At 40.6% G+C, this 18,776-nt stretch overlaps 1 protein-coding gene across 2 annotated transcripts in view; it reads right to left on the reverse strand.

Moving 5' to 3' along the window:
* Positions 1–18,776, reverse strand: part of APP (amyloid beta precursor protein) — a 229,123-nt gene that overhangs the window by 20,396 nt on the left and 189,951 nt on the right. For both annotated transcript variants that reach the window (XM_055801199.1, XM_055801198.1), the window contains 2 exons: positions 9,873–10,094; positions 3,244–3,297 (listed from right to left, as the gene is read on the reverse strand). In XM_055801199.1, the coding sequence (XP_055657174.1) occupies positions 3,244–3,297; positions 9,873–10,094 (276 nt within the window). The remainder of the gene's footprint in view (positions 1–3,243; positions 3,298–9,872; positions 10,095–18,776) is intronic.

The following is an 18,776-nucleotide window of genomic DNA, read 5'->3' on the forward strand; positions in this document are numbered from 1 at the left end:
ATTCAAATTCAAGCTTCAACTGCTGACAGCCAAGGTGGAGTGCAACAGAGGCAGGGGTTTGGACAATTGGCTTAAATTTTAGTAAATGCTTTAAACTTGGTCCTTACTAAAAGCTTTTCTGCTCTATGGATTGGACAACTCTTCACTTTTCCTGACTTTGCTCATAGACTATTTTTTGAACAAGAGAGAACAATGTGCTGAAGTAACAAGATTCTAGTTATCACAAATACTAACAAGTACTTGCTCTTTTCTGTACTGTGACCAAACTACCTCTCTTGTGGGAAAGGGATAAAGATCACCTGCACAGTTTGATCTACTTTTAAGGAAAACTTCGTGATCATTGTAAGAATATTATGTGGGCAAAAAGTGATAAAAAGAAAATGGGAAAGAAGAAAAAGGGCAGGTGTTTGTATGCTTGTCTTAGTCCTTTCACAGCTGATATTCTTCAATGGTTTTGAGCAACTACAGAACATTCACTTGTTCTTATTCCAGGCTTGGACTGTGGCAGGTTGACATGAGGCCTGTACGTTCACCCTGAAGAAGCAAGTCACCACCTTTGTTCACCTCAGCAAAGCAAGCAGAAGCACTGACTGGAAAGTCAGGACTATGAAGCGTGCAAATCTTTCAGGAAATCAACAAGAATCTAGGCAATAAAAACAACCCAAAAAGTTACAAGAAGCTATATGTGTTAATCTGCCTCCAGGTCCCTTGTTAATACATTTTCTTTCTAGAATAATACACTTTTCAGATTTTTTTTAATAAAGAATAGCCCCAAACTGTAAAAAACAACTTTACTGAAAGTAGAGTGACTGCAAAGAAAGTATCTCTTTTCCTTTTTTAACCTCTAACTTAGAAATTTTATTTATAATTAGCAATTAAAACAATTTTAAAGCACACATTATTAAATTGTCAGGATCTCTTTTGTATTTCACAGTTTAATTAAGCACCCATTTGCTTTCCTCTTCTGCTAGTTCATAAAGCTACTCAGATCAGTATCAGGTTTTTGTTAAGCTGAATTTTTATCACAGATCAATGGTTTTTAAAGGATGATGAAAAACCAGGGGGACATTTATTGTCAGAATTTGTAACAGTAAGTACAAATTTGCCAAGGTCTGGACAAGGTGATTAAAGACATAAGGAATTTAAAGTTTACCAGGAACAGTGAAGTGAGCATGTTTTACTTACTGTTATGATACATTTAGCACTACAGTAAAGGGGCAAAACCCCCATCTCACATGCTCATGTAAGACACTTTATGCTGTGAAAATTGGAATGCAGGCACAGCAGTGAGAGATTTCAATCCTTCCAGGGAAGCAAGCATCACTCTGCATGGAGGAATGCAGTGTGCATCCCTGCTAGGCTGGAGGGGTTCACTCTCTGTGCCAAAAGCAGACCACGGGCTTCTGCAGCACTTAAATTTTGTGCTAAAAGTGACAGAGGCGGCACAGGCCCCTGGGCAGTGCTACTTTTGCACTTGAGCAGAAAATTGAGGAAATATCCCATGTGTTATTCATAGTGCAAAAGATAGTGTATCCACTGGAAATTTCAAGCCTAATAGTCACATGCTGAAATACTTTTTATTGCTCCTTAATGGTCTACCATACACATTCACAAAGATCACTCATGACCTATGCTAGCCATACTTTTGGTAATCTATGCATTGCCCCAAGTGACAAAGTGCTATGATACAGTGGACTAAAACACATCATTTCACTTCGAAACTAGAGTGCAGCACCGTGGGAAAATCCTTCCTCTAGAGAAAGGACACCAAAGATTTCTGGTGTGTGTGTGTGTGTGAGGGAATAGGAGGGAGGCAAATATAACAAATACAGGCCTCCTAACAGATTTTTTCAAGATGACTGAAATTAAAATGGTTAACAATAACAAACCTTAGTATTACAAGAAAACTGCTAGATTGAACTAACATTACAGAATTCAGATTAACAGGTTCATGTTTCATGTGTGGTGGTACTTCTACTGCTCTCAGGGAAGAAATCTGATCTAGAAGGCAGAGACTACCCAGTATCGGGGAGACGTTCCCTGATCCTGTGATTTTTAGCACTGTTGTACAGATAGCTCTGTACCTGTTTCCAGGCTCTCTTCACAGAACAAATTAAGACTCTAAAGACAAGTAAGATATCAGACTGCCCAGCCTCCCAACTGCTATAACATATGAGCTTATTTTACTTGCAACTAGCAATTTCTGTAGTCGGTAAACACAGTGAGTTATCAGAAAGATTTAAATGCACTAGGAGGGTGTTGCCCAAAATGCTACCTAATGGATGTTTGGATGAAAAGATGAAGGAAAAAAGAAGACAGATTGCTCAGTTTTATCTGGTCTGAAGAAAAAACCCACAATGACAATGCAATACTGATATAATTCTGACCCTAAAATATACCAATCTAATCTCACTACATGTTAGAGAGTAACCTCTTCTGAAATAAAAGGCTGTTTGTTCTTAATGGAACCTGCCATTTCTAGATAATCCTAAACAAAACCAAGGGGAAAACCAATCTAAAAAGCAAAAAAAGTTAGTATGAAAAGCAATCTTTTACTTTTAAAAATTGGATTTGTCCCATTTAACTTTTCCAAACATTTGCAGCCTGACTCAAGCTAGTCATCTGCTCTTACTCTGAAATCAATAGGAAGACACAGGTACCTACAGAAGGCAATCAATCGCCCCTCTCCATCCTAGAATGGAACGAATAGCCATACAGAGGTGTCCTCGGTGAATCCAGAGGGAAAATATACGTATCGATTTTTACATATCTGGAGTTAGCTAATATAAGTATCACAGCAAGAAATCCTGATGTCCCTTACAATTCTAAAACTGTACACATTAATTCTTTATTAGCCCCAACTTTGACGAAACTGTATACTCTACATAGAGGATTCGACACTTCTATCATACATTCCCACATTAAAAATACTCTCTGCACTAGGGGGTACCATGTCTACCACCTCCTGCGTCTGCCAAAGCATTATTGCTAGAAGGGGCAACAACTTGAACATCAGTTCTGGGTGTCTGGGTCTCTCTGCAAGTACACATCCTGATCACCCTTGACACACGCAGACTCGCACAAGCTGATGGGATTTTGTGTGGGAACACTTCCCTGGTTCATGACAGAGCATTACATATTAAGAGAGGGTCACACCAAAGCAAACATAATCATTTCAGCTCAAGCAGACCACATGCACGCTGGGAGAACACAGGTTAGGTAAAAGCCATGCAAGTTATATACCTGGTCGTGTGGTCAGTCCTCTGTCTGCAGCTGGGCGGGCATCAACTGGCTCAACTGGGCATGTGCAGAAAAGAAACAAAAAAAGCAAACAAAATAAACAAAATCCCCCAAAATGATAAAGTCAACTGCTCTTCTGCTGGGACAGTGCAGAAGAGACATACCGCATAAACAAAGTTACCAAAGCAACAGCTAGAAAATACCAGCCTTCAGTTAATCCTGGAAATAAAAGGAAGGGATGGGTACGACTTCAATAGGAAAGCTTCACAGCTGATGTGCCAATTTTACATCACATTCTGGTTACTGCTTGAAGTAAGAAAACACCAAGATCGAAGAATTTCTGTCTATAGAGCAAAACTATATTCATCACGTGCAAACTTCTTCCAGTTGCCTGATCAGAACTGACAGCAAGAATGGACACGATGAGCTCTTGCAGCTAACTCTCAATCAGTGCTGACTTACAAACCCACTGAATCCTGACTCCTTTTTTCCTGTCAACAGGGATTCTTTACAGCACTAACTATAAGGTTTGAAAAAAGTAAAGTGCATTTTGAAAATACGATCAATATTTCATTCTAATACGCTCTCATTTGTAGACAGCAAATTTGTCTTCCAGTTATTGAAAGGGCAGCAAAGGAGAAACACCACTTTCTACTCACTTGGGTGCTGTACAGTTTTACAAAACTCTTGTATTACCACACAAAGGCTTTACCATCTGAGACCTAAGACTGATGGAGCTGGCATTCACAGAAAAACCTGATATGCAAAACCCTAAGAGCTGTTTCAGTCATTATTTACTGCCTCAGGTAAGTCCAAACATACTGGAAAAATTCATTGAACTGCTCGCCGTTTCATCAGAAAAATCACACAAACCTGATGATACGGCTGACTAAAGCAACAGAACTGCCCATCTTCTCAGGAAGTCTGTGTCACTTGCTTAGCGTTCCTGTGGATTTGACAACCAGCCTACCATGCTTGAAAGTAGTAAGAGATCACATGGCATCCCTGCCCTTGCATACAGGAGAGAACTGCACTAGCTCCTGCCTCTACAAGAATACCAGTAAGTCAGCTTTATAGTAGCCGCAGACTAGAAGTGCATCGGCACATCTGACTTGCTTGTGTTTCCAGCAGGGAAAAATTTTCAGAGCTTGCTGGTCTGGTGCTGCAGAGACAAGGCATCAAACCGCTTTCCTTCACAGCAGTTCACAATGGCACTAGCAGACCATGTAATTGCTTTCCTTACATAGCACTATACAAAACCCAATTTCCATCGTTAACTAAAAGCTGCAGTTTTGAATATTTTCCTATTTACGTCTTCTGCTAGGTTTTCCAATATCGTCAGCACCAACCCTCAGGTAGGTCAGCAGTAATTCTTAGTGGGAAGGACTGAAGAGAAGAAAAAAACAAGGACCAACATTACTCAAACTGCTCCTGCAGGACCCTCCCCCGTTGTCCTGGTCCCTGAATCCTCCCTAGAAGCCTGAGGGGTTTTATTTCCCTCTTGCTCGGTAATCCTACATGCCCACAGCTATGGAGAACTGAGAGAGCAGGTTGTGAAGGGAAAAAAGGATGGAGGAAGTTTCTGTTGTATAGTAGCATGGACCTGACCTCAGGGTAATGCCGTATTTGTGGGGTTAGGTGAAAGTATTAATAATGAATATTTTTTCTTGTCACCTCTGGTTTTGGAAGCACTGTACAGGGAGGGGAAAACCAAAACGTGCCAGTGCTGTTTGCCAACTGACATGAAAGTGAAATGACCTGCTCAAGGTCACAAACCAGTAGCAGGCCAAATACTGGAAGCAAGAGTTCAGAGCCCACGGTTTTCCAAAGCAGATTGTGATTGCATGTGCCTAAGCACAGCACGTCCCAGGCAGCGTGATACAAGAAAGGCTGCTTTCTGGACAGCCCTGAGCTGCCACCTTTTGAATTTCAGTTGCGTTTTAAAACCTGCTTACTCTTACCCTGGTATCGATGTATGCACAAACAGCACTTATCTCTGAAAATCTTGTCTGTGGGTTTCTTCACTGCCTGCCCCACTGGACCACCCCACCCCACAAGAGCTGATATTGAGGGGAGATGTTTAAACCTATTACAGCATTTATCAATAATCAAAACTCTTTAAGACATACTGTGTATTATCATAAAAACTGCATTCATTTTGATACTGCAGAATCATACTTCGCTTGAACACACCTCCGTGTGCATGGAAGTACACAGAATTAAGACTGAAAATTTATTTTCCAAATAGCCTCATGAAACTCAGTTGGTAGGTATCTGCTTACACTGACAACTCCAGCTTCATACAGACTATACACTGCACCTTGTATCTAACGCTAACACATCTCAGAAGAGCATGAGGGAATGTGGCTACTTCTCTTTTCAGAAATAAAAGAAAGGTGAATCAAAAAGCTCAAAAGCTGGTACAAATCAGCAGGTGAGGAGAGCTACGTGATGCTCACCTCCCAAGAACAGTGTGGAAGGGAATAACTGGCCAAGTCTAACACAGAACATTCACAAAAATCTCACTTTAGATCAATACTTTGTCACTAAGGCTAACGGTAACTACATGGTAAAATACAAAGGGTAGAACACTAAACCCAGTTAGGCACTGGCAAAATGCCCAGGGACCTTGGCAGTGTCAAAGCTTCACAGCTGTTGGGGTTTTGCCCCCACCTCTGAAGGTGTGTTTTTCATTGTTAAAATACAATTTCCTGACAGTTTGGTGGTGCCTCCTGCAGTGTCCTTAGACAGCATTTTTTGTTAACCTAATTAGTATCACAATTCGCCAGACATACGTTCAGTCATGCAAGTTGTGTAGTGTATTACCTGGTGTTTGGATTCATTTCTGTGGATATTTACAGGGAAACTACCTCAGGGAAACAACAAGAAGCCAAACTAGACTTTCAAGGTCTTTTTATTTTTAGACTTTCTCACTCATCCATCAGAAAAATAAATGTTAGTAAAATAAACTGTTTGCATAAACCCGATCCTTTTACCTAAACATGCAGTTTAGATTGGGAGAATCTGAAATGGAGTTATGAAACCTTGCGAGTATATAGAAATGCACCAATCTAACACATCACTAATATCTCTGGGTGAAACCTGGTATTAGACCATGGCCATGGAAGAAAACAGGCATGGGAACTAATAACAAATTTAAGGTATTTTTTGTAGTATTTTAACTTCATTGCTTGTATGCAGAATAATGGATACTTTGAAACTAAGACTTAACGGCTGCATTTCCTTCTACTTTTTCCACAATCACATTTTGGTTTAAGTGTTCCCCGAATGGTTAATTAAAAACAAGTCCCCTCGCTGTGATTATGCCAGAAGGGGTGGGATCCCAGGTCCCAACCCAGCCAGCTCCAGGATCTGTTCAGTTGCCTCTCAGACGTCAATGGTTCCATTAGAAATTTGGTTTGACAGTAGTGTAAATTTGCAATGAGGTAAATTATTTACCCGGTGTGGCTGCTCAGGACTGGAGAAAACTATCGCTTATACAGCGCAACAGTTCTTTGCAGTGAGGAAGTCAAGACTCTCACTCTACCTAGAAACTCACCTGCATATGCCGAGCTGTTACCACTCTGGATTTGTGTTCAGCAAGTTTCAGAAAAGTTGACTTCAGCTTTCGAACTAGACCAAACCACTATCAACAAGTGAACTCGTAACTTGCATGCCATCTGAAACTCCTCAGGTAGTCTCTGTTAGACCTGCTGGACTACTCACTCAGCAGATTTCCCAGACACCAGGCCATTCACACGGAACAGGCTGTGATTTTCTCAACGGTGCTGAGTATCCTCAGCCCTCACCCAAGTAAATGGGAGCTGAGATGTTCAGTTCCCTGACTTCTGCTGGCACGTTCAGCACCTCCCAGCAGCAAGAGATGCTGACCATCACCAATACTGCAACGGTTAGTCACTCTCAGTATTTGAGGTTTCTCTAGCACATGATTTTTGAACTTACACCTTTTTTGATCAATGTTTTTTTGTTAAGAAACAGCAATGACTTACTTAGTACCGCATAAAATACAAAAAGCTCCCCGCAAAAGGGGAACGTATGGTGTGCAAAACAGGCTATTTAAAACAAAAAGAAAACCTTCAGTGGAAAGGGAGAGGAAAAAAGAGAAGGAGAAAATTGTGTCAGTTGTTGTTCTTGCTACTTCCAAAGCATATTATAGCAAGACAGACACACTTTTTTGGAAGCAACTTAGACAAAGCCTGGGATTAGATCACAGCCACAGAAGAAAACAGGCATGGGGAGTGAGAACAAATAGCACAGTTAGTCCTGGGTTTTTGGAACAAAGAGGTGGGAGACAAACACAAATTAAAAGGATGAGGCTGTGAAATTTCCCTTTGATACTATGGGCAAAGGTACAGAGAGGGTATCTAGAGGAGGGAAAGAAGGTATTGCAGGCGTGATCACGTTAACAACATTGTGGTTTGGGTAGATGACAGAGAAGTGTAAGTGGAAACAAGAAGGACTTGAAGAGGTTTAAGTCATCAAGTAATTTCTATTTCTAACTGTGCAAACTTAAATGCTAATAATGGTTGGCCTAACAGAATTGTTTGCCGCAGTAACTTCATGACAAATACAATCCTGATAGAAAAAAAAATAATCCCTAAACACCAAAAACTTGAAGGCATGAAAGTTAAAAAGATGTTCCCACAGTAAACATTAATAAGTGCTGCAACAAAGCATGTAGAGCATTAAAATACACAGGATTCATAATTAAACAGTATGATATTCAAGGCAGGAGAGTTTCTGTTTCTTAGTTGCCGTCATATATTTTAAAGGAGAACAATGCTCAATACATTTGGCCATGGCAATGCAGTGTCACATTGAAGTATGTACCTTTCTTTGTTAAATTCTGGGCTTAGCCAGGTTTCCGAAGGAAAAAAAGGCTTGTGTGATTAAATTGTGGGTATGTCTGGGTGCACCTGTATACCTAATAACTTCTGAACTTGGTGACTGCAATCAGTACATTTTGAAAGCTAGGGGACAGACTTCAAAAGTAATTAATTCCCCCCAAGTTTCATGAAAGCCAACAGTGGGTATAGAAATTCATGTCCTGTATGCCTCAGCTACGGGAAGAAGTGCAGCGAGAGCTGTACTGGAAAATTCCTGCAGGACAGACACCACCAGCTGGGCTGTGGCCTGCTCCTGGCAGACAGCCTTGACCGCGCTACGGTGAGCTGCAGCTCACCCCCAGGGAACTAAGTGCAGCCTGCCCGCCCGGCCAGCCTCAGTACTGCTCTCCAGCACCTGATGCAACCCAGCCAGCTGCTCCCTGCCACTCCAAAAGTCACTTGGCTGCAAGTGCCCTCCAGACACATCTGGAGTCTTGTCACCACGTCCTGTCCTCTGGCTCTTGCTGCCAGCTAGTCCGTTGAGTTTGCTCCAGCTCTCCCTGTGCTTCCACTTGGTCCCTACTTGCAGTGCTGACTCCCCGGCCATTTGATTTTAGCCCCACTCCGGACCAGCCTCTCCTGCCCCCCTCAAATCTGGCACACTTCTGCCTCGCTGATCTGCTGACCTTTGCTCAGATCTTTTCCTTCCCCTGATCTTAGCCTTCTCTGACTCCTGGGGATGACCCCTCTGATCACAAATCATTCTGCTTTCACCTGGCACCAACACCCCAGGCCTGGCAGACCCATGGACATCCCCCAAGCACTCAGTTGCTCACAGTCACCACACTGTGCTGGAGTGAGACTAACTGCATAAGGCTGGTCTCAAAACTCATTCTGAGAGCAGGTACAGCCTAAGTCAGTGGTTTCAAAAGACTTCTGGAGGATGTTAATGTCTGCGCAGTTTAGCTGCAAATCACAAATTTTCCTGAAAAAAGACATTTATAGCTCCAGCCTCTGTGAATCTACCGTAGCTTTGCAGTAACAGACTTTCACTAATGTGATTAACTCAGCAGTAATGACAGTGGAGTTGAACTGATAGAGAAAACCAAAAACAACAGGAGGAACTTAAATAACATGATTGAAGTCCCTCAGGTTTCTGATTAATTTGCTCTGGCACCTAAGTAAACTACCAGTTCCAGGTTATACATAAATTATTAAAGTAGTATACAGTTACTTCAATAAATTAGTCCATGAGCAACATAAAATACTCCTCAGGAAAAGTTTCCACTAGCCATTTGCATTGCCGAGTATGCAGGAACATTTCCGCAGTACATTTCAGACAACCAGTGTGTATGGAGGAATACAATCAACTCTCATGCTAGGATTGTGCTGGATCTGTAATAATTTTCATGCCAGTAAATATAAAAATTTTTCTTAACTAAAACACTCCTTTCATCATGGCACAAATCTAACAACTTACTGTCTCCCTTAGCTCACAGTTACGTATTTCGTAAGACTGCCACTCATAATTTGCTGGAATCTAGTTTGATTTGTTTTTAAAGGAAAGTAACCTCAACACTAAAATTTACTGTGTATTCCAAATTTTAGCCAGGATTTTCTGTTCCAAAGAGACACAGCTGACACAGCAGAGCAGTTCTAAACTTACATTTGAGAACCTCTATCCTGCTTGTATCAGAAAGATGTCAATTTTCAGGGAACAAAGCGAAGAGAAACCACAAAGCTGAACTCAGAATATTCTGCGGTTTCTCCCCCTAGTGTACATACCTTCATTTTCAGTATTGGCTGGAACAGAATCAACACCAAAGGGATGCCATGGCTGAAGGTCATCTAGGCTGAACTCTCCATCCACTGGAAGAAGTTCAACTGTGGTCTTAGTTTCCGTCAATGAAGGCATAAGAGCATCATTTCCATAGCTGATTCTGGGTTCGCTGATCATGTTGGCCAAAACATCGTCAGAATAGTTTTGCTCTTTCTGAAGTAATTCATCTGCAAGGAAATTTCAACACAGAGATTATCTCAAAGAGCCTGCATTTCTGAGAACCTGTTTCCAACACTCTTAAAGTAATAATGCTCTATTACGAGATTCTGTTTTCTTATGACAAAAATATAAAGGCTCGGAATAGTCAGAACTCTGTGATAAGTACTGCAGCTAAATCAGGCTTGAAACGTCAACCAGACTTGTTCAATACTGTTTCCTACCCACATTTCCACCACAAAGAGATCACAGGTCTGCACTTTACAACTCCCTGGACTCTTCCCCGCCACTTTTAAAGGAAGCACAAATCAATTCCCTTCAACTCAACACGTTGCCATAAGTCAACAGGCAAGAGGCCCACAGGAAGGAATGTCTTCGTTATTTCCCCTTCCTCGTAAATGCTTGCTATCAAAGCTCATCACAGCTCCTAAATCACCACAGCAGTTACTGTATTAAATTTGGCTTACTGTAACACAATGAATCTGAAGAAATATTCACTCTTTTAACCTATATAACTTCACCAAAACACCAAAGTAGTTCTTTGCTTAAAATCTTAAGTAGTAATAGACATCTGTAGGCAAATTATTTTACAAGCAACCAGGACCTAAAACTGTGCTGTATTATCTAGGTTGGGTTTTGGTGGTTTTTTTTTTTTTTTGGGGGGGGGGGGGGGTTGGTTTTTTTGTTTTTTTACTTGAAGCAAGGCGAGAACAATCAAAGCACTTTTCAGCTCCATCAGGTGTATAGGACAGACTGTCCAACTCAGTGTTAAAAATAAACTTGGAGATTTTGCGTGTGCTTGATTATTCCAGCTCCCTTCTCACATCAAAGTTAATCTACTCCTGATCACTGCCATTTTTTTTTCTGTAGGAGCAACACATGATTTGCAAGTACTTTGAGGGAACATGGTGCAAAAGAGCACATTCAAGCAAGCAAGCAATCTCAATGAAGAAGATAAAAAACTGCTAATAATACTCCAATGTAATTAGTAAGCAGAGCTAAATAGTTCGGAATTAAAGACTGTAAAAGTTACATTACTAGAGTGCAAGCGCTTGCACACATAAGCACACAACACGTGACAGCTGATAATACAAAAGCTTTTATTAAGGCTGGCTTCTCTCCACTTGGTTAATGACCCCCTGACTGTCACTGCTTCACATCCACATCTGACCCCTGTAGCAATTCAGGGTCAGGAATCACCATTCTACTGCTAGACTCTTCATGTCACTCCATAGGGGCTCACTTATTTCCCGGTATCATCAGTGAGAAAAGGCATCTCAATTTCTATACACAGCAGAGCTTCAGAGCCCTCAGTAAAATCTTTTGAATGTTATTTCCTTCCCAACCTTATACTGTGCCGTACCACCACAGACGTACACTGCCACCATGCAGCAGCTCTCGGTGAGAATCCTCACCGATTCATACACATTACAGCTGGCACTGTGTCAGTGCTGTGACCAGTGATGATGCAGTAGGACTCTGCTTAAAGACCACCTTGAGACATTTGACACAACTCTCTGCCACCCTAATACTACACAAAATTCAGAACACCAAAACGAAACAAAGTTGCAACCTCAGCACTAGGCAAACACGGGGCCTGAATCTTGTAAAATGATGTTTCAAAACAAATTCTCCTGTTTAAACAACCCTTGCTTTAGTAGATAGTAAGCCTAATGTGTATACAAAATTTCATTCTGTGATTTAATTTTTTCATTAGAATGACTTACTAGGACAGTATAGGAAGTATAACACTGAATTGTTTTTCTCTTTGTTTTATTGAAACCAATATTATTTTGTAAGGTACCTACTCAATTTTCAGCATGAAAGGCAAGTCCAATTTTTGTCTCCCCACTGCACTTACACTAATCCTTTATCAAATTCAAGTGTCTCCTTGTATTAGAGAAGAGAAAGGTGAAGCACCTCAATGTTCTGAGCACACATTCTAGCCACATGACAGACGTTACTTTTCATTAGCTAGGGACAAAGAGATTTTACAAAAAAGGAACTGGATATTAGGGGTCTGAGTGAGAAGCCTGGTGTCCAGGTGCCTTGCCAAGAGCGACGAGTGATACCAGGTCAGCACGTTGTAATACCAAGTCATCACACGCTACAGGAAAGTGCATATTTATGCTACCACCAAACATCTTGCTGCCTGCAAGCCTTTTGGACCCAGGAATCAGAAGGGGGTTTGGGGTGCAGCTCCTCTCGCTCCTGCTGACCTCCCTGTCCCCAGAGGACTGTGTGGGACAGCGGCAGAGAGCTGCAGCCATGCAGCGGGGAGCGGCGCTGGGGGTGCTGTGCCCCAGTCGCCCCTTTCCTCTGCGTGGTGCCAATCCTCCGCAACTCCTGTCCATTCCCTGCTGCCAATGCACTCTGTTACCTGCAGACAGCTCCTGCCCTCAGAAAGGGAAAAATGGTGTATGGAGGGGAAGGAACAGAGGGAGAAAGACCTGAGCTCCAGCAGCGGAGGAGCGGCACCAGGGCTGGCACAGTGCTCAGCAGGAGGCCACGGTGCAGGCACGGCTGGGCCTGCCAGGCTGACAGAGAGGGGCACCCAACTCCCATCATGATATCGTAATTAATCCAACTCCCTAGAGGCTGGGAGGGACATATACACAAAGTCTCTCTCTCAACGCTACCCAACTGGGAGCACGTCGTCGCCAGCGCTTGCAGGCTCCATTGTTTCTCATTCAGCTGCGCTGCACAGCACGGACATTAACTAACCCACACAATAGCTCAAGCAAGGCAGACAGATATTACAACCAAGAGATTATGATCACATCCATTTTACAAGCAGAGAAACAATGGCCAAAATCAATCAAGCCCATCTGACATGATGAATCAGACACTGAATGACAGTGAGAAATTAGAAGTGCCTGGCTTAGGAACTGTGCTGGAGTCCATCGGACTGAGGCAGCTGTGTCTGCATTGAGTAAATGATTTGCAAACAATTGTTTCAATCTCTGACCTGCTAAAAAAGTTTGCCCTAGGATTTCCAGTTATCGACACTAGCTGGCAAAGTCCAAGATCAATTTTTTGGTGTTGATTTTGTTCTGAGTATTGATGGCTACTTGAACCATCAGTTACACTAATGGAAAGCCATACAGCCTCACTGTTGCCCATTGATACAGCGTTCCCTCCCTTTTCCACCATTGCCAACTCAATTCCCCCACCCTGCAAAGACAATTCCCTAAAAAAGCTGGGAGTGCAGACACAGCTCAAGACTAGGATGTGCATTCAAGACTGTTTCACAGGTATTCTTTGTGTGGTGAATATCTTCATTATTAGGTGCTGAAAACAGAGATTCTAGGCTGCTCTTCAAAATTTCATCTCCTATCAAACCAACAGGACAAAAACTCCATGACAGTCTTCCCATAATAAACTTTTTATTGCTCAGCTCATTATCTTCTTGTAGTGTGCTGCTAAGACCTGCCACTGAGAAGAATAAGAAGGATGTCAAAACTTTCTGTCCCTCCAAGAACATGTGCTCAAAAGCAGACATGACCTTGGGAACAAACCACGCTCAGCTGGGACCTCAAACCTCCCAGCAGCTCTGGATCTGGTGTGAGGGCACACAATTGCCGCTTTTCCTTCAGGGACACAAATCCCTTCTTTCTCAGGACGAGAGGCAGGCTCACGTCTGGTACTTCAATAAAAAGCTCCTCAGACTTATCATCATCCCTAAGCAAGTTTCACTCATTCTTGGACTCACTGAAGGCATTTGCCCATGGGTCATTACTACTTCACAACAGCATCTAGAAAAACTGAAATGAAACTATCGTTGGGGAACTAGATATAAGGGTAATACCACTACAACCTCCTTTCAAGCCCATTCTCTTATCCCATGAAGAGACATATGGCGCCAAAAGCAAAGGAGGAACAGAGGAAAAGAAATAAAATTTATTACAAAATCTTCTGGTGGACACTGGATTGTTAGAAGCCATTCATCCACAATGGCCCTGGACCACACTTGTACTGGCACAGCTTTGCAAAGAGCACCGTACATACTGTGACAAATCCCAACAGAGATGATGGACTCAAGAGTGGCAACACTCAAGCTATTTTGTAACTTTATCTACTTCTTATTGGCCCACAACATTGTTTCCCATGTTGGACTCTGGGGCATACTTACCCTAGCCTTTAACTGGCATAGCTATAATGACAGTAATTTCATGTGGAACAGCTCCACTTGCTGCCCTGGAAGGCCAGCAAAGCCTTAGTTATCTTTCAAACCATCATTTTTATTTAGTTCATTATGTAAAATTTCCAAAAGTAATTCTAACATTTGTTTGTTGTATTTTCTTTTCAAAGAGCCCATCTACTAGATGAAAAGCTCTGCAATCACTATTATGTGCAAGACTTTTGAAATAACTTGAAAAGCTGCTTAAAATTGACAATTGTAATTTCGGAAGTTCTAAAAAGCTATTTAAGGTCTTGAGCCAGATTAGAAACAAAATGTACCCAAACCACCTCTTCTAAATACTAATTAAGACACCACCAAATTACATGCCATAGTTTTGACCCAACACCAAACTTCCTTTGTAAAACAAAATCTACATTATAGAATATATATTGATTCAACAAAGACAGGTTTGGGAACCAGCTCAAATAAGTTGGTACAAATGCAGATTCTTATCGTCCCATATTCATCATCTTATCAGTGACCATTCAAGTCTGAACATGTGTTTTTCCCAAAATTACTCTTGCTTTTGAGTATGTGCTTTCAAAATGACAAAATTAAAGTGTCAGCAACCTCCCTATTCTTCTTAATGGCAGAAACTAAGAGTGTGTGAGTCACAGTGATGGCTTCATTTGCATCTGCGCACATAATATCTTATACCAGTTTGAAGACAGTTTAAATCACACCAATACTGTATGTCACAATTAGGATTCACCAAGAACATTTGCACAATCATTTATTACGGTGCATGTGATAACAAGTAACACGTTTAGATGCAGCTTTCAGTTGCATGCCTACTTTATGGCCTAATTCAGTATGTCACAGTTCGTAACATTCAACACAAGCGTGTGCCTGGAGGAGCTGCACTGGCAGAATGCAACCAGATTTTAACTGAATTTGAATGCCTGCATCTTGTCAGCTGTATGAATGAAAACTCCCCCAAACTAGTAAATATGAAAACAGGACCTCCTTAAAGGCTTTGCCTTGGTGAATACTTTAAAACAAAACCAAAACATCATTTACCTGTACATCTGCATTTATGTAAGAGGTCTTACATAAACTGCCAGTAACTTGTAACCCACAGTTATGCTAGCAGCACCTCCACAAACTTGATGCAAATGTACAGATGTATTTCACATTCAGAAAGTTACTTCATTAACCCACAAGTCACTTCTACTGAGACGTGTTGTAAGTAAGTGTTTAAGTAGGGAACTTCAAAATACAAAGTCTTAGTAGCACAAGTGAGGCTTTTAGAGAGCTAAACCCTATGGTTCAAAGGGCTTTCTGTACCTGCAATGAATGCAAATTTTACAGAATCAGAAAGGTCGCTAAGTCACTTTTATATCCTGTGGGTTCCATACATGTAACTTACTGCATCAAGCAGGAGTTCCTCTTCTGAGGTGAAAGAGAATATGCCAGCAAATACTTACAGACTCTGTCCAAGTCGGAGGACATTTCAAATAGATGCTTAAATTTAATCACGCTGAGGTCTGTGCCTTACCACAAAGAGTTAACTCCATTGAATTTCAAACATATTATCATTCTAAGGGGTTTTGCTGAATAAAGCATTATAAGATTATAAAGTTACATACTACTAGGTGTCAAAATTACAACATTATCAAGCTGCAAAACACAATTATGTGGTATTTAGTGTTGAACTAATTCATTTGTATAGTCAAGTCAAATACAATTTAGAGAGCAACTCTGATGAGAACTTTATTGAAAGCGACCTGCCTACTGGAAGGTGTAAGAGTGGCTTTGTTGCCTGTATGCTTTGAAGATGATGACAGAAAAGCAATATGCTCAATCATTACTGTGCAATACTGGTAATGAGCCCAACCTGCAGTGCTCAGATCCATACTGACAGAGAAATGTGACCTGCCCACCAGCTTTAAGCTTTCTTCTCTTGTGGTCAGTCTGTGAAATCACACCACAGGGCTCCTTATCTGGAAACTTTTACAGTGCAATGTGTCTCACAGGGTTAAACTGAGAATGAAAGCACAAGAACCAGGGAAAAGAGTACTTTATAGTTCTTATTTTCTGTCCTTTAGAGACATCACCACTAGGGCAAGAGTAAGTAGCAACAGTAGTCTTTCAGATTTCAGAAATGTCTTGTGTGTATGGAAATCTTGCTCAATAAGGTGAAAAGACTTTCTTTTTCAAGTTCTCAGAAAATGAACATTTAAGGTGTTATGAACCAGATGACCTAAGAAAAAGTTAGTAAGAGAATAACCATCCCATAGCCTTAGACAATACCTTCTTGCCTAAGAACCCAACTTCAGAAGAAATACACCTCTGAACTTAAGAATAGCTACAATATTTAGAACCATACTAAAAAGAACATGCTTCTAATTATTTAAAAAAAATCACAACTTTATCATTTCATGCTGCCTCTTTTTCAGCTGTGTGGATTTCAATGTGTCCCAAATCACATCATAAAAACAATTCAAGTGAGTCTCCACTTCTAAGCAAGGTACATGTAATAATGTTTCAGTTAAGATTTTCCTGGCAGAGTATTTCTCTTAAATTGAAAAAAACCTCAGAGATGTTTAACTTCTACAGAGAACATTTGTCCTTTTGCAAGTACATCATGTTATGACAAGTCTTCTGGTAGTGAACAGTGTTCAAAGCATGGAAAGCTTGGAAGATCCAATTCAGGAAAGCATTTATTACCATGTAATGATTACTTTAAATATGATTTAAGTGGCTTTTTCGTTAGTGATGGACTTCAATGCACATTTAGTTTTGTACATAGCTATGCAATTGCAGAGAGCTTTGAACAAATGTTCATAAGAATTTCCACTCTCCCATTTTTACAGCCCACTATGAACTCAAGGTCTTGGAATTTTGTCTGATTTTGTATGAAGGCTGCTAAGACACTTTTTACCTTAAGTGAAAGAATATTATAGTTACTACAGATGCTTAGCTACCTGACAGCTACACAGATCAGTTATTAACTAAAATATCAATATTTGGCTATAGATATGTGTACATTTATAATGTATTTAATATTTAACAGCCAGTCATCTGATTAATGACTGCATTGCCCCCTCAGTTCAAAGTAGTATTAAAGGAAGTTCGTGGGATGAACTAAGTCCAAACCCAGAAGCTTATGTTATCTCTGAAAAAGTTATTAAATAGAAATGAAAGACCTTGCTCTCCCCTTACACAACTTAATGCCCTTTTGCCCATTTCTGTGGTCTCCTTCCCTTCTTCTCACACCCCCGCTCCCCCACCCCAATTCAATTTGGTTAAAGTAATAATATTGTCTCAGATAAATAATTAAACATTCACAGCCTCAAAAGCTCTGGATTAGAATGCAGAAAATTCCTACTGCCATGTTACGGCACTCTTTTGGGTAAAAATACTGGATGAAACACAGGCTTTTTGTACACTGAGCCCAATGTTTTCAAGATCGGCATCTCTCAGCTTCAGCATGTGGAAAGTTCCTCTCCAGGTAAGAGGATGGCAGGCAGACCAGGCAACATTAAAAAATGCTTGGGGAGTCTATACCATAACCAAGAACATCCCTTGCATGTCATCATCCTGATCCACGAGGCACTGTGACAAATTCCCCAGGTTTAAATTTAACTCCACAATTAATTCCAAATTAACATATCATTAAGTGCTTCAAAATAGGTTGAAGAGCCTAAATTAAAACAAATAAACAGCCTCCCTCAATCGTCACTGACAATTCTGCCAGATGAATCAGCATTCATTATTCCCTCTGTCTTCTGTGAAGCAGAAAAAGCCAAGTACATTTCCATCCTAAATAAGCAGGTTATAAGGCTTGTAAGTGAAAGTGTCCTGTAAAAAAACATTTATATGAAAAACTGCTATGGATTTTTACTTTTATTTTCTGAAATAATTATGTACTTTATTTATTTATAAGTTATTTATTGGTCTTATTTAATGATACAATGATCAGATTTATTTGCCGATTTTACAGTACACAGTAAAACTCAAAACTGCAGTAGAACCTAGAACTCGTACCACTTTCTAACATCTGAAGTAAGCCAGTTACCCATTGTTTTTTATAAATGCTTCTAAAGGTCCAAGTATGAATCCCACAACAATTTCTGATGTGTACTGAACTTGGAGGCAGCTTGGGAATCACTAAATAACCCATAAAAATCCACAAACATAATTTGTTGCACCTCATTCTCTTGGTCAAAAGAGAGCATTTTTTATGTGACTCACTTTTAATAGTTTAAATCAGAATTAAGCAAAACTGAATTATGCAGCATCTGCTCCAAACAAAAAATATTTTGACTATTTATTAAAGGCAGTTTTAGCACTTCATAGGCCAACTGCATCCTGGGTTGTCCGAATAGTCTAAAGAAATGCATTTATTAAATTTAACAAATACATCCATTAACTGGGATATGACCTATTCTGATGGCTTTTATGCCGTTTTTCATGTGCATGATCTAATAGAAGGAAGCAGAACAGTGAAAGGACTGGAACCCCGCCTAGGTAGCACTAGTCAGGAAAATGAATTTTTCAATTAAAT

This window comes from Falco peregrinus, chromosome 4 (assembly GCF_023634155.1).
Source record: "Falco peregrinus isolate bFalPer1 chromosome 4, bFalPer1.pri, whole genome shotgun sequence".
Taxonomy (NCBI): Eukaryota; Metazoa; Chordata; class Aves; order Falconiformes; family Falconidae; genus Falco; species Falco peregrinus.